This window comes from Barbus barbus, assembly GCF_936440315.1.
Source record: "Barbus barbus genome assembly, chromosome: 38".
Classification (NCBI taxonomy): Eukaryota; Metazoa; Chordata; class Actinopteri; order Cypriniformes; family Cyprinidae; genus Barbus; species Barbus barbus.
This window is the reverse complement of record NC_136716.1, coordinates 20294962-20322839: the sequence shown is the minus strand read 5'-3', so window position 1 is coordinate 20322839 and position 27878 is coordinate 20294962. Positions and strand designations below refer to the sequence as shown.

General features: G+C 37.6%; 1 protein-coding gene across 1 annotated transcript; it reads left to right on the top strand.

Moving 5' to 3' along the window:
* Positions 1 to 617: 617 nt before the first annotated feature.
* On the top strand, positions 618 to 27807 carry LOC306857990 (metalloproteinase inhibitor 2-like). The gene is made up of 5 exons (XM_079398320.1): positions 618 to 1122; positions 21448 to 21548; positions 21642 to 21753; positions 22686 to 22810; positions 25492 to 27807. Exons 1-5 carry the CDS (start codon positions 996 to 998, stop codon positions 25687 to 25689), a joined length of 663 nt encoding a protein of 220 aa, XP_079254446.1. The 5' UTR covers positions 618 to 995; the 3' UTR covers positions 25690 to 27807.
* Positions 27808 to 27878: the final 71 nt, after the last annotated feature.

The window sequence follows — 27878 nt, the reverse complement described above, 5'->3', positions numbered from 1 at the left end:
TCTGAGTGGGAAGAGAAACAATAAAGAGACTTCAGTAGGTTCATGACTACAAGACCAAATTCCTTATAGATGTGATAGCAGCTAAAGTTCCCGATTCAGCCTCTCTGGTGTGCTTTTGTGTATTAATATGAGAAGGGAATTAGGTTTTTATTGTGGGATTATGGTTCAATAAGGGGAAAAAGACGTTTTAACAAAAGAGTGTGGATTAAACTGGAAAGCGGAAAGAAAAATAAACTTTATTTCTGCTTTATATATTATATTCTGTTATACTGACAGACTGGGAATAGCACTGCAGTACCATCATTGCGCTTTATAATGATTTCAAGCATTAAAAAGGATAAAATATCAGCATAAATCCTAAAAGTGTCCCTTCCAGCTCTATATTCAAAGTCTACTGAATTCTTAAAATAGTTTTTAGTAAGAAATAGACTGCAGTATAAATCACTAAATGAATGAATCATTTACACCGAATAACACGATGCATAAACACAAGCACGTGTCTTTAATATGTAAAATAAAAGAATAAAAAGTAGCTTATTTTATGCTATAAAATCATTTAGGATAGCTTTTATTTAATACTTGAATGTGTGTGTTTGTATAAAACTCTGTCCTGACAGAAAGAGTGAAAGAAATCTTTTGAAGACCTTCATGAAGCGCCCACCTCTGGTTGAATCTGGTTTAAAGGGAGGAGTCCACGCGCAGTATTAAGGCATGAACCTGGTCTCTCCATGAGAACACACCCATAGAAGGCAGTGGAAAAGAAAGAAGCCTGGAAAGACCATTAAAGATAGAGCAGCAGTGCACTTTCTTTATTACCAACAAGCCCGTTCGTCTCTGAGGGATTTAACAGCAGTAGTCATAGGCTACTAATACTCAGCGTGTGGGCATCTCGTGGACATTGTACTTTTCGGCTGTGTGAGGGGCTGGATCACTGTTGTCATTCAGAAGATCGTCTACCTGCTTCCAATTTTGCTGACAGATCTTAAAGTGAAGCAATGAAGAGTGTCAGGAGCTGTCTTGGCTCACTTGTGGTGCTGGTACTGTTTCGGGTGGGAGAGATCGCAGAAGCGTGCAGCTGTTCCCCCGTCCATCCTCAACAGGCGTTCTGCAATGCTGATGTTGGTAAGTGCGTGTCGGTGCTACGTCACAATGCAAAATTGTTACTACAGCGAGTTTATTGGAAATGCATTGACACCACAAAGACTGCACGTATTTCGTCTAATGCTGCACAAATATAAAGTCATTTTTATTAGAGAAACCTGAAACTATCCTCTGTCATGACAACAACAAAGTTCAAGGCTGCTCTGATGCTGCTTTGTGATGAAATGCAGCATCACAATCACTGGGGCGTATTACTGCTTTACAAACAAAAATGCCACATTAAAGCAGTGCTAAATCATGCCAACTCTGACCCTCCTTACTATTAGAGGCTGCTCTAATGCTGCTTTACTTCTGTGAATGAAATGCAGCATCAGAGCAGCTTTAAAATTTGCAGTATATTATTATTTTGTTTTGTATTACATATCTATTTTTTATTATTTATATTATTATTTTTATGTTATTATTTATACTTCTTTGTAATTAATTACTCAGATCTTTATTTATATTATTCATAATGTCATAACATTATATGTAAATGCATTTATGCTGTCTGCGTAACTGAATAGCACTGAATCAGTCAGTGACAGTCCAGATCTGTGAGGTTTTGGGTTGTGAAAATTGAAAACTTTTATTACCCTTTTATTGGTTGTACCTGAATGTGTTGTTTATCTTGCCACTGTTTTTCTACTCATGCATCTGTGCTATTGTTTTAGTGCCCAGTGTGGATAACAGCAGATAAAGTGTTCTGTCTGTCGGTCTGTTATCTTCAGCACACATACAGTCCTCCTGCTTGAGCTGAATGACGTTTTGAGGCCTGTTTATATCTGGCTTCTCTATTTCATTCCTCAGAAACAACTCATTATGTCTGGTTTCCACGGAATGCTTTCAAATGGCCTGAATACACAGAGCCAAAACAGTACATTAAGGGTATACAATCCAAGATTAGACCAAATCATTTTGGCTTAGTATTTGTTGAAAGCAAATTGCCTGTTGCATGGGAAAATCCCAGTGAGATGCACAACAAATGTGGATGTGACACTCTTGTCTGCTGGTAAAAGACAAAAAACTCAAACAAGATGATGATACATTCACACCATTCTTATTGGCTTGTAGATTCACACTGATTCACTGTCTAGCTGCAAGCCTCCAAATCATCTGCACTCATCCACAACACAATATAGTGTAACTAGAAGGCCTTAACAATAAGTGTGTTTTTTTTTTTTCTACTGACCTGTTTATACCAATATTTCAGAGCTTATCTGCCAATACCAGAACAAAAACATGTGCCAGAAAAAGAATGTATTCATATATATATATAGAGAGAGAGAGAGAGAGAGAGAGAAATATTTTACTGACTACTAACTAAGGCCTTGATTTCCTGTGCAACTGGTCTCTATTTCATATTTCTCTCAGATGAAGAGAGCTGAGGCATAAAAAATTGCAAGAATGTTTTGCATCCCACTGGGGCTTTCCCTCCCAGTTCTTGGTTAATTCAAGCAGCGTTCAGAGATGATTAGCTAGGTGCGCCCACTGCTGGAACAGAACCCAAGCACTGTCTTGAGCTGCTAATAGAAGATAAGACAAATACACACAGCCCAGTGGCCTCTTAGAGTGCTTTAGAGGGCTTATAGTTTGATTAGAACCCCACAGCTCCTGCAGAAACCATCGGAGAGCATCCGACATCTGGCCGACAGCTCTGGATATGCCAGAGAGGAAAAAGCAATGAAATTCAAGGACCTTTCAGAAATATGCATGGCATTCTTCAAACAGTGAGAAAAGCGCACTCTTTGGCTGCACCGCCCGCCCTTGCCTCAGCTCACTGGCTTTGAACCAGTCTTCTTGGATCAAGGGAGGTTTTTTCCACCTATTTGTGAAAAGTTAACTTTAGTGGCTGTTCCGAAAAGGTTTGCGTCTTTCCTGACTTGCAGTGGAAATGAACAACTGTTAGCCGGAAATTAACTTGTGCTCGTATTTCATGACAGAACCGGGATCTCTGCATATTACTAAAGTAACCACCCAAAATGTGGTCATTTGCCCTTTGCGGTCTGTCAGTGTTTTTGCCAGTACTCTTTTTGAATCTGTACTTGCCATTAATAATGTTTCTACGTGTCATACTTAAAAATCTTAGTCATGTGGATCCAGTCTTCCGTTCCCTATGGGAATGACACAGCCCCATTATTTACCTCGCAGTTCACTGTTATTGAGTCATTGAAGAGCACAACATGCTTTTAGAGAGTCTGAACAGTGACATGATTGTCTCAAGATTGAAAACTGTAACATGAGCTGTGCCACTAGAATTTTTTCTCCTTGAGCTTTTAAAGTCTGTTGTTCTGAGTGCATTCCAAAGCTCAGAATGTTTATTTGTCTACAAAACCACGGAGGAAAAATCATTCATTCATCATACAATAAGTCACAATTATCATTTTTATTTTGTTTATTTTGTAGTGGAAGCAAACTTCCATAAAACTGTGAGAAGTCAAAAGTTGATTCTATTAACATTATTAAATTCTTAATGCACATTCCTGACTCTTACTGTTAATAATTCACTTGTGAATGTAATTCCAAAGAAAAAATGTTTTCATAGTCTTTAATCAATTCCTGATTGATAAAGTCAAGTCTCGTCAACCCAAACTAAATATTAGGGATGCATCAATATTAAAAAATATAAATACAGAAAAGCTGAAAGTAATTTTCATGCTTTGACCAAGAGCTAATAAAAGGTCTGTTTAGTCTTTATAAATTAAAAAATAAAACAATAAGAACTAAAATAATTTTAAGGCTACGGCTCTATTTACACCAAGTGAAAATAGCAATATTTTTTAACGATATGGTATTTACACTAAGTGCAAATAGCTATAGATTCTATTTACACTATGTTAAAATAGCAAGATTTTCTGCTATTTATACTACTTATTGCGAATAGTGGCAATTATCTGCACCTCAGTATTGTAGTACATTATAAAACAGTACGCAATAATAACGCATTGTGTAAATTATAGTTTTAATTCAAATTATTAAATGGATGCCACCTTATTGGGACAATAAAGCCCTCCCTACACCTACCCTAACCTTACCCGATACTTTTATTTTCAACTTTTTTATAATTTCCTTCATTTTTATTGAAAATAAATGCCTTTCTAATCCGATATGAGATTTGAAAAGGGAGAAAAAAAGTTCGGCAAAAGGTGGACTCGAACTCGGGTCGATCACGTCAAAAAGCGCACGCCTTACCATCTAAGCCAATGAAATTGATGCTGAACAATCGTCTTTTTTCAGTGTTGACTAACCCAATCTAATAGTGTAAATAGACACTCCGTAATTTTAAATACTAAGTGAATATAGCAATCACAACATCATAATGTACAGTATCAAAAATCAATCTTCATTCTGAGATTTGCTAAATATTAACTTTAAGTGAGTGTTATTTGACAGCTTAGAGTAGACAATCTAAATACAAAAAAAATAGAGTATACCAATGCAGATAAAAATCTTCAGTATCAGCTGATAGCTAAAATGGGACAGAGATACTGGATATCCTGTGTTGCTTGGAAATATGTCAAATTGTGCAAATAAAGTGGGTTACAATTCATGTTGACTCTACAGGATTACCTTTGGCCTTAAGGATTTAAACTGCCTAATTGTCTTTGGTGTACCCAGGGTTGTTTATACTGTATAAACCGCCCAACTAAAGGCCCAATTATACTGGTCATCTGCTCAAAATATTTATCTGTTCAAATGTACTCGGGCTGGAATCGTAGTCTGGCCTGATCCCTTTTGGCAAAGTGTCTGGTGGCGAGCCTGGTTTCATGTCAGAGGTTTACAGACAGTAAGGGTCACAAGGGTCAGAGAGCGGGCTGGGGTGTGGTGCTGAACATTCCTGAATACAGGAGTGATGAGGATTCCTTTGGTGGAGGTTGAGGAAGTTATAAACTGAAAAAAATAGGAATTACCAGTGGAGGATGCCAAATGTACAAACATTTCTCACAGGTAGCCCTTTGAAAACATTTAGTGTACCCAAAAGCCTTGTAGCAGGACCAGAGATTTTTTGACTGCAGTACTTGGACACACTAAAACAATGCTGGTCATTCATGTAGAGTAACAAGGGAACAATAATGTAAAGAAGCAGACAGACTGCAAAAGTTTAACATTTGCGTGTTGTGTCAAGTCGTACTGATGAACTAAGCTGTTCAGACAACCTAAATTGTCTGGCCACACACTTTTTAGTGAGTAATACGTTTAGTGGGTGGTTTTGGTGGTGTAACATTAACTAAATAACATAAATAGTAACATAAAACACCCTAAAATACATAACTGCAAAAAAAAGGAAGAAACAAAACTGCTTAAAAAATTATTAAAAAATACAGTTTTCACAGTATGTTTTTTTTTTAACTTACAAAAACATTATTATTTATTAATTTACTGTAAAAGTAATATAAATAAACTAAATATTATATAAATTAGAAGTGTAAATACAATTCATACTTCCATAAACCATACAATTTACAGTAATGTAATAAAAAATATATATATATTTTTACTGTATGGTAACTTCAATTAACAGTTTTCTACAGTAAACAATTTTTAAAAAAAAATCCAAAAGGGGGCTTTTGCAGTGGTGCCATAGAAAAAACATTGTGGGTTTCCGTGTTTAAAACAGCCATTTAAAAAAAGCTATTTTTTTTCTTAGTGTGAAGAAAATTTGAATAAACTTTTTTCCACAATAAAGAACCTTTGTGCAATGGAAAGGTTTCATGGATGTTAAAGGTTCTTCATAGATGCCAATAAACAACCTTTATTTTTAAGAGTGAGCATTTTTACAGTCTTTTGTTGTAAAAAATTCCAAGCATGATTTCCAGTGTACCGTTTGTTGCTTTACTATTATAAGCATACAATGTTTGTGTGACCTGATTCAATGATGTGTCCCAAGAGAACAGGGTTATTTTGGTTATTCAATTCAAACATACCTCGTTCTCAACTAGAAAACTGTTGCTTTGATGTCATAACCAAACCAATCAGTTCCACCTGTTTCACAGTATAAAGATCTCGTCTGGAAACTCTCATTTTCACTGGCTCAGTGACATATGACAGAGCTCATTGGCACATTTAATAGCCCCAGACAATAGCAATAAACACCGGAGAAGAACTCACACTGCTTTTCTTTGAGTCTGCTGAAGGTGAAACCACGTTTGAGTGTTGTTTGCAGGTTCAAGACAAGCACTTGGTTTCTCTTGGTTATAAAGAAAGAGAAAAGCAGTTATCAAGAACAGATTGTTAGCTGGAAAGTTTCTAAAAATACTTAAATATGTAAGTCAGTTCCAGGAAATCTTCAACCTCCCACAGGCATGATAATGCTCATTGCAATCACCTTGTGCATCACATGATTCATTTTCAATTATATTCGTTCGCCTCATCTGTTGGGTCACACACAGCATGCTGCAGTTTACATCAGATTGTCGTGAGGATGCGACTTCTGAAAGCTGCATGGCAGATGATTTGTTGGTTCTCCACCTCACAGGAAATGCTAGACATTTCTGAAAAAAAACATCACATGTATGTTTTTTGAAATCTTTCTCCACATGTATTTTGATAAAAATGGGAACTAAATGGCATTTAAATGCAGTCAGCAAGCCTCACACAAACCAGTCTTTCTCCACATCCTGCCGTGTCTGCTCTGGCTGTTTATACTGTATACCCAGACCTGAAGCAGTGGGCAGCATCCAACCAGTTGTCAGTTGTCCAGCTCTGACCTTTTCCATGTTGGTAAACCTCAGAGTCTTAGAACATTTGCACTGGCTTTCTTGTACAAGCAATGATGATGATGTGTATAAATCCAGCAAATTCTGTCTTTTGTGCATCTTTTCATTTTTACAGTATGAAATGCGAAAGAGTCAGAATTCCTTAAATACCAAACAAAAACATTGGTCAGTGTGTTAAATGACTACAATTTACACACATCATTTGATTACGTTGCTAATCTCTCATATGGAACAGATTGAAAATCCTATCATTATTAACTCACCCTCATGTGCCACCGAGAAGGAAAATCTTCACACTTCTCTTTTCCATACAGTGATGCTCAGCAACGCCCCCTGAGGCAAATTTACTGAAAAAGTAGACAAAAAGAGAGAGGATGATACAAAATAATCCAAAAAAAAAAATCCCATTCATTTAATTTAAATTACTCAGTACTTCTAAAGTCAACCAGCACTAAGATGAATCTCAGCTAGGGTGATCACGATATCAGATTTTTCACTACACGATTATTGAGGCCTCAAAAATTCCTGATAACAATATATTGTGATAAATCGAGTGTTTGAAATAATTTCCTTTTGTGAGCTGATTCTTATTTGATTAGCATTGCAAAATAAATATTATCCATATAAAAATACCTGAGATGGCTTGAAGAATGCAAATAAACCATATACTGTTATAATCGTGTGCTGATTCTCATCTTTGTGTTCCACTCCACTTTTAGACAAGCACTCGCAAACTTTCCTAAGCACTTCCCCTCAGGGGAATCCCCGCTGCCATTTTGAAATGCATTCCACTTTATAAAGTGGACGAGGGAAGTTTATATGGACCCCAGACCCTCGACCCTCGATTTTGACTGAGGGAGCAAGTCTGCTTTATATGCACAGTTAAGGCCGCTCTATATACCACAATGCAACACATTTATGATATCATCACAGATGACCCCAAACAACTCTATCATATATAAATATTTTTTTTTTACATTTTTAACAACCCAAGCATACCTATATACCTATAGAATGCAGCACCAAACAAATTCGTAAGGGGAAAATGTGAACAATAAACCAACTCCATAGCGGATTCTAAGTGATTAAGGGCTTAGGATGTTCCAATTCAGCCCATTGCAAGGGTTCCGCCAGTAGTGGGCACTCATGCAACGTAATCAATGACGTACATCCGCATAAACGAGGCAGAGGGAAGTTAGGGAGTGAAGGGCATAAAAATATGGACTGGAACACAGCCTTTGTCCATATAAGGGATTTCCTGAAAGTCATTTGTTTCATTACTTCTATGAGTCTAGCTTGTGGACTTTCTGCGTGAGGATGCCCTCCGGTGTCGAGTATGAATGAAACAAATCACACTTGAGAGTTTAATGCTCCATAATGGCACTGGCACTAGATTACTGAGACCTGTTATCGTTAGTGTACTATTAATTTTTAAATATCAACAATGCCGGTATATCGCAACACCAAATTAACACGATAATATCTCATTATTTGAATATCACCACGTCAATACCGCAAATCTCAACATTACAATTTTTTTTTTCAATGTATTTCAATTATTTTAGAAAGGACTGAACTTGTCCCATCTGCACTGCAAAGCATTACCAAACACTGCGGATGATGCATTTAGAATCTGAATCAGAAATGATGGTAAAATATAAACCTATTGATTTATAGTCATTGTTTTTAAAAGTATACAAAAAATATTTCTTGATTAATATTAAAAATATAAAGAAAATGTATAAATTATTTCAAAGTACACAATTACAAAAAAAAGGCAATATCTTCTAGAGAAGAATATGCTGCTGCTTAATATGCTCCTGGAACGTTTATACTTTACTGTTAAAAAACTGTTTACCTATGGAGAAAACAAATGGGATTTTTACTTCCGTAACCCAGCTGTTGTGCTCAATTACAGTGATGAATTGTGTCAGGAGTTCAAAAAGAAAGAAATTAGTTCAAAGAAACCGCAGGCAGAGTATCCAAAGTAGAAGCTGTTCAGTTTTTACCCCTGTGGTGTATGAGAGCCACTCTACACAATTACTTGCCATGTGGTTGTTCCATGTTTATATATATTAAATGTGTGGTTTTTTTTTTTAAAGCATACATTTTTCTTCTCAGTGGATATTTTGTTCGTTAATTTAATGCTTGGTAAGAATCTCACAGTTGTTTCTATCAAATGATTTACATTTCTTTCATGTGCAAGGAAGAACTTTATCATACAAGGAAAAAAATAATGCAGCTTTATGAGATGATTGCTGCATGCTATGTTGAAACATTTGGTTCCTTCATACTAAATTATTTTTAAAAAATCATATTTTTAGGAAACCTTTTGAGGTCTGTTCTTGTTTTTTTTTAAAAGGTAAAGACAACTAAATGGCCTTTGAAATATTAAAAATAATATTGTAATTGATACCTGTGAGGTGGAATATATTTTGGTTGTGGTGGCCCTCAGTGAAGTCAGTGAGTGTGTCTGTGAAGGTAGGAATGGAAGAGGAGTTCGGGGACTTTTGGTGCAGTGGTCTGCCTGGGCTCCGCACTGGTCATGATTGCTAAAAGCTGTGCAGGCATACAGAAACTCAGGATGTGGCTAGTATTTGTGGTGGGTATATTTTCATGGAAACTATGACATTCTGATTATGATATGTGCATATGTAAGAGAGTGTGTAAGTCATCCGTGGAGGGAGCAGGCGTTGTGGGATATGTATGATTATCGGGCAACAGGAATGTGGGTCAGGCAGGAAAAATGAAGCTGAAGACAGACACTGCAGAACATCACTCTATTTGAACTTCAGAACTGTGAGATATAATTACCCTCTGATGTTTTAATTATTAATTTCTTTTTATTATTATTAATACTGTGACCCTAAAGCTATCAGGATCCCACACAGAAACTTTTCTTACATGTTTAGATTATCGTATGTTTATGAAACTTTTGCTGGTGCTAACAGTTCGCTCAGAAATATTTACAAATTTGGCTGATTTTTAATCAAGATCCAAGCAAAGATGCTACATGTAGCAGTTTCTGATTTTAATTAGACTGTAAATTTCAAAATATGAAGCAGAAACAGAATGGTCTGACTTTAGCTATTTGAAATTATACTACATAAAACATATCTACATGAAATTAAAACAGCAGGCAGGCTGAATGAGAACGCACATTCACTATCTGGCAGTAGGTGGCGCTTATGGAACAGAAGTAATATAGCCTTTCCTTGATCCCTCTCTGGCCTCATGGTGCTTTCAAATTATGTTGGATACATCATATTTAAGAGTTGAACGCACATGAACGCCACCACAAAGTTGTTATTATGAGTAAGAAACTCAAAATTTTCTTTAAGCCCCGAGTTTCCGAGTTTGGAGCGGGTCAGTGAAAAATGTGTCAGATGCAATGGACGCAGCCAAAGACTATAGATATCCAGCATCTTTATTGAAGGTGTTGAAATTCAGAAAATTATTATTTTTTGTAATGTACAATAAAACTATACAAGTTACAGATACAAGATATTATATTAAATATATAGTGATTGAGTTAACATCAACTTCATAAATTTAAAAACAGAAAAAAGCAAAAACACTATGATGCACATTTTTTATTCATCATTTTGTTGATGTAGAGTTAAAAAATTATCAATTAATCATTGCATTGCAGTGTGAATCAAGTGACTTGAATGCACCTGACGTTGTAACTACGACTTGTCAACCCGTAAGTACGAACGTCCCCAGAGGACTTGAACGCAGCATCAGTTAATGGCCGTTTACAAACTTCGTAATTTACATTTTACAACTTACATTTACAGACTTTCATCAGACCAGACCAACCCATCCCTGGGATGTACTCACAAGTTTCACGATGTTGGTAACAGAATGCTCTCTCAAACTAATGAGTGACGTCTGCACTGTGTTTTTGCTCCTCACTGCGGGATGCTCTCAGAATCTTTTGGAGAATTGCTTGATTACTTTACCAGGAGAAGTGAGGCCTCCTTGCCCTCAAAAAGTTTTAGCCTAGCATTAGGCATCTGGAATTCTAGGTGCAAAACAACTTGTGTTGTAGCTTGACCTACTTTAACACTGGAAGCACAATAAATTGGTTTTAGAAAAGACTATATTGATCTTTAGTTCTGGCACAGTGTTATCATGCCCTATAGCTCAGGACCAAGAAACGCTTGACATACACAGAAAAGCATGCAACTTGGATAGGAGGAGGAGGGGGGCTTTCGTTAACTTTAAGAGCAGTGAACCCTTCATATTTGCGTCTTTTCCAGCCCATAAAGTGAGCCCATGGGTGTATAATATTGGCTGTGAGTGTGCATACGTGTGCGTGTGTTTTCCTTTTTCTAGTTATTTTATGTCCCTGCATCCTATATCCCCAGGCTCATATTTTCCATGGTGAGTAAGTATCTCAAAAACTGCAACCGTTACACTTTCCATTTCTATCTCTGACTCTCCTGTGATATCATTCATCTATTTTTCATCCTTACATTTGAAGGAATAGTTCTGTCATCATTTACTCAGCATAATGTCTTTAGAAACAAGTTTGATTTTCCGTGAATGGGGACCACTGCGGTCAAGCAATATTTTCACTATATGATGTTTTTATAATGCTTTTTTTGGAGCTTGACAGCCCCGGTCCCTGTTCACTTTCATTATATGGAAGAGAGCAGTGGTAACACTTCAAAACATTTCCTTTCGTGTTCCTCAGAATACAGACAAAGTTTTGTAATGACATGAGGGTGAGTAAATGATGACAGAATTTTCAATTTTGCGTGAACTATCCCTTTAACCTCAATTAGCCCTGAGAGTTTAAGTAGCAAGTCTAATTCAACTTGTAAAATCCAGTTTGTCTTATAAACTGTGCTCCATTTGTATCTCTGTTTCATTGCAGCGTTTGCTTAAGTAGTTTTGCAGAAATGTTCCTGAGCATACCTCGATTAAAACAAGCTGTCCTAACAAAATACACAGCCGATCCAAACAGCTGGCAGAGCAAATCGATGCTGCGCAAAGACTGCCTGTTTATGAAAGGACAGGGTGGGGTTAAGGAGGAGCAGCCCGGCGGCTAATATGGTAATATTAAGACCTCTTCAAACTGACCTCAGGTCAGTTTTTGAATATGTTTTTCTGATTCAAACATAAGAGGTGTGGGTAGGCCGTAACTTCAGCAGCTGTAATTGGAAGCCGGATTTACAAGACAGCTGCTGCTGATGAAGGCCTACTTGAGAAGTTGTCTTGATTCTTTTTCATCTGCAGTTGATTAACATGAGACTGTGCGCAGTAAATCTTCTCCTTTTTTAGAGCTATTTTTGTTTTTTCTGGATTCAGTCGACAAGAGCTTTCAGACATTCATGAGCAGGGCCGGCGCTAGCCATTTGGGTGCCCTAAGCACAAACGCTTGGCGGTGCCCCCCCCACCACCACCAAAGAAATAACTACCATTCAGAATTTCTTAGTTAGGTTCTCTTTACTTCCAAAATAACTGCTGCAAATAAATAATTGGAACAGAACAATGTAAACACAGAAAGTTAAAAGTGCAAAAAAAGTTTAAAGTGCAAATAACAGTATAAGTGTATGAATTTTATGAAGTATGAATTTTAAAGTGCACATTTTAAACTGCAAATAACCATACATAACTGCACAGTAGAATTTACTCAACAGAGGGACTACATCTCTATAAAGAAACCATTCTGCTATTCTATAGAACTATATTAAACATTTTCACTACCATCAGTTGTCAGAGGCCCTACAGAGGCACACGCCTACATTTCCTAGCTGCAAAATCAGCTATCAGGTCATCATATGACAGTTTCTGAGCCACGTCCCCATTGATGCTGATGACAGCCAGACCACTTAAACGTTCCTGCCCCATTGATGAACGCAGGTACGTTTTGATGAGTTTGAGCTTTGAAAAAAAAAATTTGTATAATTATTTTGTATATATAATTTTGTATAATTATTTTGTATATATAATTTCTATATACAAAATAATTATACACAGTACACGCACATATATCATGTAGACACAAACTTTTATTTTGGATGCGATTAATCGAGATTAATCTTTTCCCAGCCCTAATAATTTGACAACTCTGTGAATATGAAAAGATACAAACACTGAGATTGTGTGTTTTTTTTTTTTTCTAATTTCAGTTTCACCAACAGAAGTCGCCCTTGGCCGAACCTCTTGAAAATGACCGCATAGAACAACAACGAAAAAACTTTATCTAAGCGGTCTAATTTGGCAAAATCACATCACGTTCAGTTGCAGGGTTTTTCTAAAGTTCACCTTACCAAGAGGCAGATAGGCATTATATTGAAGCGAAGAAATTACAATAGGGAACGTTCTGCACTAATAGCTATATGCACACACATCTGTAACGTATAGCCTACCTAGGGGGAAAATTAGCTTTATTTGTCATTCAAATATGACGATGAGGACCCCAACGATTGGCCTTCCTTTCCTTCTCAAACAAACTGCATCTTTAACAGCCCAAGTTTCAAAATTTCCCGGGGGAGAAACCCCCGGACCCCGTTAAAATAAAAGACTCAACATGCAGGGCTAAAGCCCCGGATCTTTTGCACTACTAGCGACGCGGACGCGCCGACGCCCCTGGACATGCATACTACACGCACAAAACTAACATTTTTATTTAAAACATTGTCTTACCTGCAAGCGACGCGCGAGCATCATCCCGCTGTCTCTTCTTTTTTCTTTTTTCCGCCCCCGACTCTTGGTGCCTTTTCGAGGCCATGTCTGAGGTCGGTGTCGGCCAAATTTGAAATTGATTGAAGCATAATTGAACAGACCACTGGAAGGGGGGGCACCAGAGGGAGACTGGCACAGAGATTCACCTTTTTCTCGACTAATTTGGTCTAGGCCTATATTACTTTTGTATTGCTTTTGTATATTAACATGCTAGAAATATTTTATTTGTTATTTATACTAGTAGCCTATATTGTGATGATATTTTCACGACCCAGATTTTTTGGTGCCCCCCCCAAGCACTTGGTGCCCTACGCGCAGTGCGTGATGTGCATGTGCGGAGCGCCGGCCCTGTTCATGAGCACTCTTTGGGTCTATTTCTAATCACTGATCAGGAGAAGGAATGTCATTTGCTCAAAAATGGGTAGACGACTCGCATATGTTCTAAAGGAGATGCAGAAAAAGGCTCTAAAAGGCTCTTTTAAGAGGGTGAAGAAAATACTTACTTTTCTACTGTATCTTGTTGCTGATGTTAGGGCCATACGTCCAATCAACCTCTTTAAATCACTCAAAAACAATTCCGAGCACAAATTTATATTTTTACAAATATTTACAATAGGATTTATTTAAATATCCTTAACTCTGCTATGTATAAAATTTGTTGAGTTAATGCCAAAATGAATGTAGTTGCTGTAGTGTTTAAAACTTTTTTTGTTGAAAATGTTAAAGTTCACATTTATTCCAGATTCAAAACATGTACACTAACATTCAAACGTTTGGGGTTAGGAGTAAGAGTTTTGAATGTTTTTTAAAGAAGACTCTTATGCTTCCCTAGGCTGCATTTATTTAATCAAAAATACAGCAAAAACAGTAATATTGTGAAATATTATAAAAATTTCAACAAAAAAAATTATCTTTTAATATATTTTAAAATGTAATTTATTCCTGTGATGGAAAAACCGAATTTTGAGCAGTGATTTCTCCAGTCTTTAGTGTCACATCATCCTTCAGAAATCATTCCAGTACACTGATTTGCTACTCAAGAAACATTTCTTACTATTATCAATTTTAAAAACAGTTGTGCTGCTTAAAATTTTTGTTAAAACTGTGATTTTTTAAAGAATTCTTTGATTAATAGAAATATCCAAATAATAGCATGTATTCAAATTAGACTTTTTATGCATGTCTTTATTCTCACTTTTGATCAATTTAATGCATCCATGCTAAATAAAAGTATTAATTTCTTTCCAAAAAGAAAAAAAAAACCTTTGAACAGTAGGGTACACAATTTAAAAATTATTTTATTCAGTCTGATAGAAATTTGTCAAACTTTTAAAATGCATAAATCCGTCACTTCTAAAAAAGATCAACAAACGTTGTATTTTGCATTCCCACCATGCTTCTTAACTAGCTTAATTAACAAGACTGACTTAACCAGTGAGTTTTGATGGTAAACAAGATCATGATTATGTTTGTCCACCAGCCAGACCAGTACCAAACCTGCACTAACCTGCATAACAGCCAGTTCATACTGGTCTAAGCTGGTCTTTCCAGCAGGGTTGGTAGAAGCCGGTCAAATTAGGCAGATGCCAAAATGGACATATTGTGTGTCATACCCTCGTCCAAGAAAGCTGTGAACAAAAGAAAATACAAATTACATTACAAAAGCAGATTAAATGAACTGCACTGGGTCACTTAATATACTGTACAAACCAGTTGGAATCAATTACAGCAGACAATGCTTAAATAAAGGACAGCTAAAGCAAAACTTTGTCATTGGTGCTGTGAAGTTGGTTCACTTTGTGCAGTGCGCATCTGACATTCCCATGAAATACCCCAGAAACTTAAAATATCTGTTCCCCTTTCTTGTTCTTGCCAGAGGCACTGCAGTGCCAACACAAATAAATGTTGCATATTGACACTGCTCCTCGTTTTAGGTCACCAAATGGCGGAGTACACTGTGGACATGGGAAGGACTGGTTATTTTTAGGTGTATATGTTTCAAAAAGTGTGACTTCCAGTATATATCTGGACAATTTAGCAAACAGTTTGCCAAGCAGCAACAAGAGCCACCCATTTACTGGGACAAGTTTAGCCTTGAGGGCAACATTAGCCTCTAATTGTTTCCTCATTGGTTTACTAGGCAAATGTAGACAAGACCAACAGGTAAACAACACCATTTTACAGTGATAACTCATAAGCAGTACTTCATTTCACAGCACAGTCAAGTCAAGTCAAGTCACCTTTATTTATATAGCGCTTTTAACAATACAGATTGTGTCAAAGCACTTAACAGTTTGGAGGATAGAGTGTCAGTAATGTATAAAAATAAGATTAAACACTCAATTTTCAGTTAAGGCATTTCATTATTGAGTTCAGAGATGTCATTGTCTAGATCAGTTTAGTTTAAATACTATTAAATACACTCAAATTGATGATAATCACTAGAAATTAAGTTTCCCCAACTGAGCAAACCAGAGGCGACAGCGGCAAGGATCCAAAACTCCCTCTGAGACAGAATGGAGAAAGAAAAAAACCTTGGGAGAAACCAGGCTCAGTTGGGGAGCCAGTTCTCCTCTGGCCAGGAAATAATTGTTTATTTATTGTTTACTTTTTGTTTTAATTAAAATTTTAAATGTATACATGTATTATTTATATTTTATATTGTTGCAATTTCTAACAATAATAGTATTATGTAGTTAGGTATTTTATTATATTTTTAGTTATTTTCTTTTATTTTTATTTGTTTTAGTTTGATTGCATTTAAGTCGAGGTCTTCACTGGGGATATGTCCCTGGGGCTCATCCAGGTGTCCCAGCCTCCACCGACGATCAGGGAGACATCATCTCCCGGCGCCGATCCACCATCTGATCTGGACACGGACTAAGAAACAGAATAAGAAAGAAACAGACAAATATTAGCGTAGATGGCATTCTTCTTACGATGTAACGAGTACATCGTGTGTTATGGGGAGTGTTCCCGGTTCCGGTTGATCTAATTAATGCAGCCTAACAAATCAAATATTCAATATTTGAATAATAGAAGCGTATTAGTGTGTGATGTATAAACCAGGTTAAAGAAATGTGTCTTTAATCTAGATTTAAATTGACAGAGTGTGTCTGCCTCCCGAACAGCGTTAGGTAGATTGTTTCAGAGTTTGGGCGCTAAATAGGAAAAGGATCTGCCGCCCGCAGTCAATTGTGATATTCTAGGTATTATCAAACGGCCAGAGTTTTGAGAACGCAGCGGACGTGGAGGACTATAATGTGATAAGAGCTCGCTCAGGTACTGAGGAGCTAAGCCATTCAGGGCTTTATAAGTAGTTAGCAAGATTTTTAAATCTATACGATGTTTGATAGGGAGCCAGTGCAGTGTTGACAGAACCGGGCTAATATGGTCATACTTCCTGGTTCTAGTAAGAACTCTAGCTGCTGCATTTTGGACCAGCTGTAGTTTGTTTATCAAGCGTGCAGAAAAACCACCCAATAAAGCATTACAATAGTCTAACCTTGAGGTCATAAACGCATGAATTAGCATTTCTGCATTTGATGTTGAGAGCATAATGGCTGTTGACGCCATACACTGTACTTTACATATAATGCAAAGACACTTCTGCATTTTTCAAGCTGGCTTAAAGGAATAGTTCAACCAAAAATGAAAATTCTGTCATTTACTCACCTTCACATTGTTTCAAACCTGTGCAACCTATTGTGGAAAACAAAAGAAGACATTTTAATAAAAGTTATGTTTTTTCCATATATTGAAAGTCGATGGGGTCTAGTGTTGTTTTGGACCATTTGGATTTTGTCACATGCAACAATCAGCAATCTCACATGATCTTTGACTAATGTTCAACTTCCCATCTAGCTTTTTCCTTGTTAATCAATAACATATACAATATATTCTTCTTTAAATTTATCTGTAGATCTTAAAATACTTATGTCCATTTATCAGATGAAAGCACTGTAAACCAGAAAGTAGAGTTTGTCACAAACAATAAAGCATGAAATAGTTGTTTAAGTTCTGCTTTGCTAATTTAAGCAGCAGAATGTGTATAAATATTAGGTTTCTATTATTAATTATATTAGGTTTGCAGCCATTTACTGTTCTGTCAAGGTAAAGCTGACTATGAGGACGACACGGCTGAAGTTTAGGGTTGTGGAGGGTGAGGGGTTTCGTTGTGTGATAGAGAGGCTTCTTTTCGTCCCCTTAAGTTCCATTCTGTTTCTGTGCAGTACTTCAGTGAAAAAATAACAGCCATTTAAAAAACGATTTAGGAAAATATGGGAGAGTAAAAGAGGCAAGAGAATGAATGAGTCAGCGCAAGGTTGTCATGTGTCAGCTTCTCTAGAGGAGGCGTCTCTGCCGCATGTTGGCTGACCTGACAAAGTGAGCTAAAGAAATGCTGGACAGCTGCAAATGCTCAACTTGCAGGAAATGGGATTTGGGTTTGGGGGCATGACTCTCTTTATATGAGAGAGACCTCTCGCTGGTGTTTAGACAAGGCCTCAGATGAGAGGTGGCATGGAGAAAAGTATGGTACAAGTCGTGTGCCTTTTCATCTTTTTATGATGACGTGACAGAATCTCTGCTGGCCTTGTGTGTGTACAGCTTGTATATTTTACTGAGTCCAAGTAGTGGTGGAAAAACATTGAGAAGATTCCACACTCAAAAATAATTCTTTGGCTGAACTTAATTTAGTTGTTGACAGTGGTTTTTAAACTTTGGAAATGGGTTTTCTTAACATTGAATTAAACTGAAACTGAGCTGGAAACATAACTAAATTGAGTAAAACAATAAAATGACACATGTCAAACTAACTCAACTTATTCTCTTAAGTATAGCTAAGAACAGTGCATGTTAGCATGATAAATCCAGTTTTTACCAAGCTAAGTGCAAGCTCACCACAATGGAAACCCAAAACACAAAAGAAACTTTTCTTTATTCCAAAATAACTCCATTTTCAAATCTTGTTAAAAAACTATTTAAATAACACTTAAATACAACATTTACTCACCCCATTTAGTCTTGTGCAAGGTATGGGAACTGGAAATCCCCTGCTTAGTTTCTAAGCGTATGCTACGCTAATGGAAATTATTCATTTAGTCCTAAGAAGACAAGTCAGTCCACTCGGCAGCCATCTTGGAAAGGTCCCAGATGGTTATTTCAAGTTATGCAAGTTCAGCTCATCTACTTAAATTGAGATGAGAAAAACAGAAGTCTTTGAACCTGTTGAATAAAAATGTTTCAAATAAAAAATAATATGTGATAGCAATGGTTTTGCTGCTCTATTGAAAGATACAACTTCTTCCATTTATTTTGATACACATTTAAAGGATCACTCCACTTTTTTTGGAAACAGGCTTATTTTCCAACTCCCCAAGAGTTAAACAGTTGAGTTTTACCGTTTTCGAATCCATTCAGCCTATCTCCAGGTCTGGTGGTAGCACTTTTAGCGTAGCTTAGCATAGATCATTGAATCTGATTAGACCATTAGCATCTCGCTCCAAAATGACCAAAGAGTTTCGATACTTTTCCTATTTAAAACTTGACTCTTCTGTAGTTACAACGTGCACTAAGACTGACGGAAAATGAAAAGTTGCGATTTTTCTATGCTGATACACACAGAAAAATAAGGGTTTAAAATTGTACCTTTTTGGGTACAACAGCTTGTCCCTGGAGCAGTACCCTTAAAAGGACATATTTGTACCTTTTTACCCCTAACAGGTGCATATTAGTACCTTAGAGTAGTAATAAATACCCTTAAGGTACTAATATGTACCTATTAGGGGTAAAAAAGGTACAAATATGTCCTTTTAAGGGTACTGCTCCAGGGACAAGCTGTTGTGCCCCAAAAGGTACAATTTTAAACCCTTATTTTTCTGTGTGTATGGCTAGGAACTATACTCTCATTCCGGCGTAATAATCAAGGAACTTTGCTGCCGTACCATGGGTGCAGCAGGCGCAATGATACTACGCAGTGCCTCAAAGTAGTTCCCAGCTATATCATAACTAGTTACCTAGCTGGGGACTACTTTCAGGCGCTGCATCATATCATTGTGCCTGCTGCACCCATGGTACGGCAGCAAAGTTCCTTGATTATTACGCCGGAATGAGAGTATAGTTACCGCCAGACCCGGAGATCGGCTGAATGGATTCGAAAACAGTAAAACTCAACTGTTTAACTCTTGGGGAGAAAATGAGCCTATTTCCAAAAATAGTGGAGTGTTCCTTTAAACGAGTCTATATACAGTATCTCACAGAAGTGAGTATACCCCTCACATTTTTGTAAATATTTTATTATATCTTTTCATGTGACAACACTGAAGAAATGACACTTTGCTGCAATGTAAAGTAGTGAGTGTACAGCTCGTATAACAGTGTAAATTTGCTGTCCCCTCAAAATAACTCAACACAGCCATTAATGTCTAAACCGCTGGCCACAAAAGTGAGTACACCCCTAAGTGAAAATGTCCAAATTGGGCCCAATTAGCCATTTTCTCTCCCCGGTGCCATGTTAGTCATTAGTGTTACACGGTTTCAGGTGTGAATGGGGAGCAGGTGTATTAAATTTGGTTTTATCACTCTCACTCTCTCATACTGGTCACTGGAAGTTCAACATGGCACCTCACGGCAAAGAACATTCTGAGGATCTGAAAAAAAGAATTGTTGCTCTACATAAAGATGGCATAGGCTAAGAAGATTGCCAAGACCCTGAAACTGAGCTGCAGCACGGTGGCCAAGACCATACAGCGGTTTAACAGGACAGGTTCCACTCAGAACAGGCCTCACCATGGTCGACTAAAGAAGTTGAGTGCACGTGCTCAGCGTCATATCCAGAGGTTGTGTTTGGGAAATAGACGTATGAGTGCTGCCAGCATTGCTACAGAGGTTGAAGGGGTGGGGGTCAGCTTGTCAGTGCTCAGACCATACGCCGCACACTGCATCAAATTGGTCTGCATGGCTGTCATCTCAGAAGGAAGCCTCTTCTAAAGATGACGCACAAGAAAGTGTCTTGCCTACAGTCAAGCATGGTGGTGGGAGTGTCATGGTCTGGGTCTGCATGAGTGCTGCCGTCAGTGGGGAGCTACAGTTCATTGAGGGAACCATGAATGCTAACATGTACTGTGACATACTGAAGCAGAGACTGGGCCGCAGAGCAGTATTCCAACATGATAACGACCCCAAACACACCTCCAAGACGACCACTGCCTTGCTAAAGAAGCTAAGGGTAAAGGTGATGGACTGGCCAAGCAAAGTGTCATTTCTTCAGTGTTGTCACATGAAAAGATATAATAAAATATTTACAAAAATGTGAGGGGTGATACTGTATATATATATATATATATATATATATATATAGATAGATAGATAGATAGATAGATACGCAAAAATCACATCATCTGGGTGGTCTTATAAAATGAAATTTTATACATATGACATTTTCTTAAATACATTTAATCATATATAAGCGTATACAACGTAAAAATATAATATTGAAGGGAACTTCAATTTATATGTCCAAGTTGTTGGTTAATAAATCTTCATATTTAATTTCAAGTTGATTAAACGTGACATTTTAAGGCACCATGAAAACTATTTTTTTTACATTGGAATAATATATATTATACCAATTTTACTTCTCACAAAGTTTTCTTACCTTTTCATACTTGTTTATTTGATTTATTGTGAAAGTGAATTTTCAAATTTACCATAATAGAAAGGCAGATGAAATACAGCTAGTTTAAATAATACTAAAACCTCATAAAAACTATAATTAATCATTTTTTATCAAATAGTCTATTAGTAGATTTTTTTTTTTTTTTGTTATTTTTATGAAATTAACATTTTTTTTTTTTTTTTTTGAAATTAACATTTTCTTTCATCTTTGCAGTAATCAGGGCCAAGGTGGTTGGAAAAAAAGAAGTGGACTCTGGGAATGATATTTATGGAAACCCTATCAAGAGGATCCAATATGAGATTAAGCAGATCAAAGTGAGGGATGAAGATGACAGCTGTTATTCAAATCTAACCTACGATGAAAATGTCTTGCAATGAATAAAACAATATTTTGTTGTCCTCTATCAGATGTTCAAAGGCCCGGATCACCACATCGACGTGATCTTCACCGCTCCCTCATCAGCAGTGTGCGGGGTGACGAATTTGGACACTAACGGCAAGAAGGAGTACCTCATCTCAGGTAAAAGATTGTCATTTCACTACAGCTGTTGTTTTTGGTCAAATAAATGTACGGTCTAACCGCACAATGCTATTGGTTACTGCCTTCACAGCAAAGCACTTGCCAGTTGGCACATGCTTCACTCAAGGCGATCCGTTTTCAGACAGGACAGAAGTTTACAAACTGTGACTTATTAATGTACAATGTGCTGAATTTACTGCTGGGTTTCAATACTCTTCTCTTCTCTCTAATGAACTTGCTGAGCAGGCAACTCTGAAGGGAAAAAACACAGAATATAAAAGAACGTCAAAAGATGAACACAGACAACTTCTGGTTTCCCCATCTCAGATCATTCCAGCAGAGCCAAAATTACAGAGTTGACAAGGCAGAGGTCTGTGGAGGGTAGCAATTGCCTTTAAAGCTGAAGTTTTAGAGGAGGAGGGGAGGTAAAATAATGAGAGAGCTGATCCTGTAGTGCGGAGTAACTGCTGAGGTTGTGTTTTCAAGGCACACATTCCCTTCTCCACACTGAGTAGAAACTACCCAGGTTTCAGATTGTAAGCAGAGCAGACCTTCAGAAACCTTTGCTCTGGGAAAAAATAGAAAACATCTCGAGGTTGCTTATGTCATTGATTTTGAATGTTCCCTCGTATTTTTTTTGAAGTCTCAAATTGTGGTTAGCTACTCCTATTCTCCACCATCAGGGTTCACAAGCTTTTGCATGTAGTGTTTTTCCCCAAATCTGCACTTTGACTCTACAGTGACCTCCTTCATTTGGTTCAGTCATAATACAGAACAATAGATGACTAACAGAAGGGTTCGGTTTATAAACGTGGCGACTTGTTATCGTGTTCTCGTGTGCTGCTATTTTGTCTGTTGGACCACGCTATGCCCGTGTCTATCAGATGTTCACAGATGGTTCAGATTGTTTTGTCTGCACATTGTGTTTCCAGGCAAGGCGGAGGCCAACGGCAAGATGCACGTGACTCTGTGTGATCTCATCATGCCCTGGGAATCCACGAGTGCCACCCAGAAGAAGAGCCTCACTCAGCGCTACCAGATGGGGTGTGGCTGCAAGGTGAGTACTGTATATTTCTCCTGTAGACTCATAATAATAATTACTGTGGAACATACTGTCAACCTGGGTTGTGCACAATTCAGAATTTGAAGAACGGGTTGTTTCTTTCTTTCTTCCCATCCATTCTTCTAAACAAATTTCATGCATCCATTAATCCATCCATCTGTCTATCTATCTATCTATCTATCTATCTATCTATCTATCTATCTATCTATCCATCCATCCATCCATCCATCCATCCATCCATCCATCCATCCATCCATCCATCCATCCATCCATCCATCCATCCATCCATCCATCCATCCATCCATCATGTATCTGTGAAATTATTTATCTGTGGAGGGTAGCAATTGCCTTTAAAGCTGAAGTTTTAGAGGAGGAGGGGAGGTAAAATAATGAGAGAGCTGATCCTGTAGTGCGGAGTAACTGCTGAGGTTGTGTTTTCAAGGCACACATTCCCTTCTCCACACTGAGTAGAAACTACCCAGGTTTCAGATTGTAAGCAGAGCAGACCTTCAGAAACCTTTGCTCTGGGCAAAAATAGAAAACATCTCGAGGTTGCTTATGTCATTGATTTTGAATGTTCCCTCGTATTTTTTTTGAAGTCTCAAATTGTGGTTAAATTATCTATCCATCCATCCATCCATGTACCTGTGAAATTATTTGTCTGTTCATACTTCTATCAATGCATTCGTCCATCTCCATCCATCCATCTATCTATCTACAACCGGAAATTTTGAGATGTTTTTTTAAATTTGAATAAAATGAAAACTAAAAGAATTTTAAATCACATGAGCCAATATTTTATTCACAATAGGACATAGATAACATAAATGTTTAAACTGAGACATTTTATGCACAAAATGAGCTCATTTAAAATTCGATGGCTGCAACAGGTCTCAAAATAGTTGGGACGGAGGCATGTTTACCATGGTGTAGCATCTCCTCTTCTTTTCAAAACAGTTTGAAGACGTCTGGGCATCATGGTTATGAGTTTCTGGAGTTTTGGTGTTGGAATTTGGTCCCATTCTTGCCTGATATAGGTTTCCAGCTGCAGAAGAGTTCGTGGATGTCTTTGACGTATTTTTTCTTTTAATGATGCACCAAATGTTCTCTATAGGTGAAAGATCTGGACTGCAGGCAGGCCAATTCAGCACCCGGACTCTTCTACTACGAAGCCATGCTGTTGTAATAGCTGCAGTATGTTGTTTTGCATTGTCCTGCTGAAATACAAGGCCTTCCCTGAAATAGACGTCATCTGGAGGGGAGCAAATGTTGCTCTAAAATCTTTATATACCTTTCAGCATTCATAGTGCCTTCCAAAACATGCAAGCTGCCCATACCGTATGCACTTATACACCCCCACACCATCAGAGATGCTGGCTTTTGAACTGAACGCTGATGACACGCTGGAAGGTCTCCCTCCTCTTTAGCCCGGAGGACACGGCGTCCGTGATTTACAACAAGAATATCAAATTTGGACTCGTCTGACCATAGAACACTTTTCCACTTTGAAACAGTCCATTTTAAATGAGCCTTGGCCCAAAGGACACGATGGCACTTCTGGACCATGTTCACATATGGCTTCCTTTTTGCATGATAGAGCTTAAGTTGGCATCTGCAGATGGCATGGCGGATTGTGTTTACCTACAGTGGTTTCTGGAAGTATTCCTGGGCCCATTTAGTAATGTCAATGACAGAATCATGCCGATGAGTGATGCAGTGTCATCCGAGTGCCCGAAGACCACGCGCATCCAACAAAGGTCTTGGACCTTGTCCCTTGTCCCTTACGCACAGAGATTTCTCCAGTTTCTCTGAATCTTTTGATGATGTTATGCACTGTAGATGATGAGATTTGCAAAGCCTTTGCAATTTGATGTTGAGGAACATTGTTTTTAAAGTATTCCACAATCTTTTTACGCACTCTTTCACAGATTAGAGAGCCTCTGCCCATCTTTACTTCTGAGAGACTCTGCCTCTATAAGACATCCCTTTTATAGCTAATCATGATACAGACCTGGGCCTGTATTCATGAAAAATCTTAGTGCTAAGAGTTGCTCCTAATAACAAAATTCTAAGAAAATTCTTAGAAATGTGGGTGTTTCCTCTTAAAAATATATCTATCCATCCATCCATGTATCTGTGAAACTATCTGTCTATTCATACTTCTATCTATACATTCATCCATCTCCATCCATCCATCTATAAATCTATCTATCCATCCATCATCCATACATCTATCATCCATCCATGAAATTATCTATTCATACTTCTATGCATCCGTCCGTCCATCCATCTATCTATCTATCTATCTATACATCCATACATCCATCTATCATCCATCCATCCATGTATCTGTGAAATTATCTGTCTATTCATACTTCTATGTATGCATTCATCCATCTCCATCCATCCATTAGGGGTACAGTTGAAAAAGTACATCATTTGGTTTGGGACTCATAGGACATTTTGCTACATTTTTAATTGTTAACACGCTACTTGCATTATTTATACTATTGTGTTCAATAGAGCAGAAGCATTCAAAAATACATTTATAGAGACTTTGGGGTGGACTGTTTTGATTTGAGTCAGTAAGCATCTACCTAGCTAATATTTAATAATAAAAAATACAGATATCATTATCACACCCTGTTAACAAACATTGTTTTTGCTGCACCCAGATCACACGCTGTGCGACCTTCCCATGTGAGATCAGTGCCCCAGAGGAGTGTCTGTGGACAGATTGGGTGACGGAGAAGATAATTCACGGGCGCCAGTCCGACCACTATGCCTGCATCAAGAGAGGAGACGGCTCCTGTGCCTGGTACCGTGGAGCCGCACCACCCAAGAAAGAGTTTCTGGATGTGGAGGACCCTTAAAGTATCTCTCGCCTTCTCCACATCACCCAATCTGAGATTCTTACAAATATCATAGATAAGGTGTAAGTTAATATCGACATAACAACAAAACTCTACCAAATTGATCAAATCATCTTAAGGCTAGATTAGTGTACAGTCTTCATTAGATATCGCAACATGAGACAGAATGGAGCGAAAGTAACGACCCCACCTAAGGCTGGCACCCAGAAAACACTCCCCATCGTGTGAGGGACAATCTTTAACACGAGCACTTTCTGCCCCCCAAAACAGCGCTTAGATTTCTCTCTGCATAAAGACTGAATGATCTCTACAATCTCCCAAAACTGCAGTCTCTCAGCTCATTTCGCTTTTTCAGTTTCTGGTATTCAGGTCCACGGGGTGGTATTGAAAGTATTACTTTTGAAGGTAGTGTAATTTCCCAAAACCATGCCAATTGGTCCACTCAGAATAATGGTGAGGCAGGACTTCCCAGATAGTTCAAAGATGTGAGGGGACCTGGAAAGAACACAAGACAGCTGGTATTTGGGGGGGGGGGGACCAAAGCCAATGTCGCTAGGCATGAATTTGTGACAGAAACAAAATTGTGCTGCTGACCAAATTTCTGAATGATGAACTGTTGTATATGAAGCTGTTCTTCATTTCACTTCCACTGTTTTTCATCATTGCTTCATGGCATATCCTTCGTATGTACGAAAAATGAAGGAATAACAATGCAGGCATCTATTTTTCTGATGACAGTTCATAATTAGTTATAAAGTCCTCTCTAATTCGATTTTTTTATGCACATTTACGAATCGAACATCCGTAATTTGTTTTGTCAATATGTCTGTTTACCTTTCTGAACCTTGCCTCAAACGCCCACGATGAGTCCAATTTATGCATTTATTCCTCCTAGATGATACTATTTGAACTTGTTGCACTTTTTAAAGACAAAACCAAGAGGACCGTCTCCTCTTTTTTTGTAATTCTCATTTTTAATGCTTTTGTTATTGATTTGCAAATGCTTCATCTTTAAGAATTACAGCATCAGTTATCTAAGGTCCTAGTGAGCTGTTTTATCTGTTCTTATTAGATTATGTACCCGAAGAGGTATGTAAGACTTTAGTTGCCATGGTAATGGGAAGACCCTTCGTTTTGCCCGAGAGTAAAACAAGGCTGATTGGATTGGCATGCAAAGACACAGGCCTATAGCATGCACTGAGAAAGAGGAAACAATGAGCGAGGTTCCTTCCTCCTGTGATGTCAATAAACTCAGGAGTTTATTGGCAGCTTGAGAGGAAGGCACAGAGTTGGGTTGTTGCAGCTGTCCCCTGATTGGGCGTTGCCAAGTCACGTGATTGACTGAGGGTGAGGCGTTAGAATACTAGTTGCTAGGCGCTTCGTCAGGGTGAACCATGTGGCCCGATGTGGTCATAGTGATTGAGAGAAAGAGGGAGAAGACAGACTGAGGTTGAACTGACGAAAGCAACAATAACAGTGTTGATCGATTTGAATGATATAACATGATTTATCACAATCATTGTATAAAATCAACACCAAAATCATTTGTATCGACAAAGGGAGCATTCTTATGGGTAATTGTTCAATTCATGCCTTTCTATTTTGGCTATCAGTGTTCCAGCATAAATGTACGAAGCTTTTTTTTTCTTGCTTAAGTGTGATTTAAATTAAGATTTTTGTTTCAATATCCTCACATCTTTCTTCATACCAGAAGCATTGTCATAAACGAGCTTGAACTCTTACGAATAGTCTATATAAATCTACAAGGTTAATGTTTAATATGCATCGAGCTATAACTACTTTAACTGCTTTGTATGAATTGTAATTGAGCTTTAATGGCGTAAGTTAAATGATTTATTTCCACGTTTCAACTTTTTTAATGTGTTATTACCTTTGATTTATATGATCATTGTGTTATTTTTACCAGTCTTTTGTCTTTCTCTTTTATGATTTGCTGAAAGAGCAGGAATGTGAGACCTAGTGTCTGAACCACATGATAAAAGTTGTGGTAGAAGAACCAGACTATGCATGTCTTTGATGCTTCGTGTAATTCCAATGTGGACGTTCACTTGACGGATAAATATACAGTATTACCAAATAAAACATTAAACAACATCAGCTCGTCCCCATTAGTATTTTTAAGTCTATGAAAAAATATGTATATTTCTGCCTTAAGTAATTGTGTATAT

What these genes read in the sequence shown, in the direction of transcription:
- LOC306857990 (XM_079398320.1), top strand. Translation starts at nt 996, where the DNA reads ATGAAGAGTGTCAGGAGCTGTCTTGGCTCACTTGTGGTGCTGGTACTG. An exon ending in ATGAGATTAAGCAGATCAAA is followed by an intron (nt 21,549 to 21,641) that starts GTGAGGGATGAA and finishes GTCCTCTATCAG; the next exon opens with ATGTTCAAAGGCCCGGATCA. An exon ending in GAAGGAGTACCTCATCTCAG is followed by an intron (nt 21,754 to 22,685) that starts GTAAAAGATTGT and finishes TTGTGTTTCCAG; the next exon opens with GCAAGGCGGAGGCCAACGGC.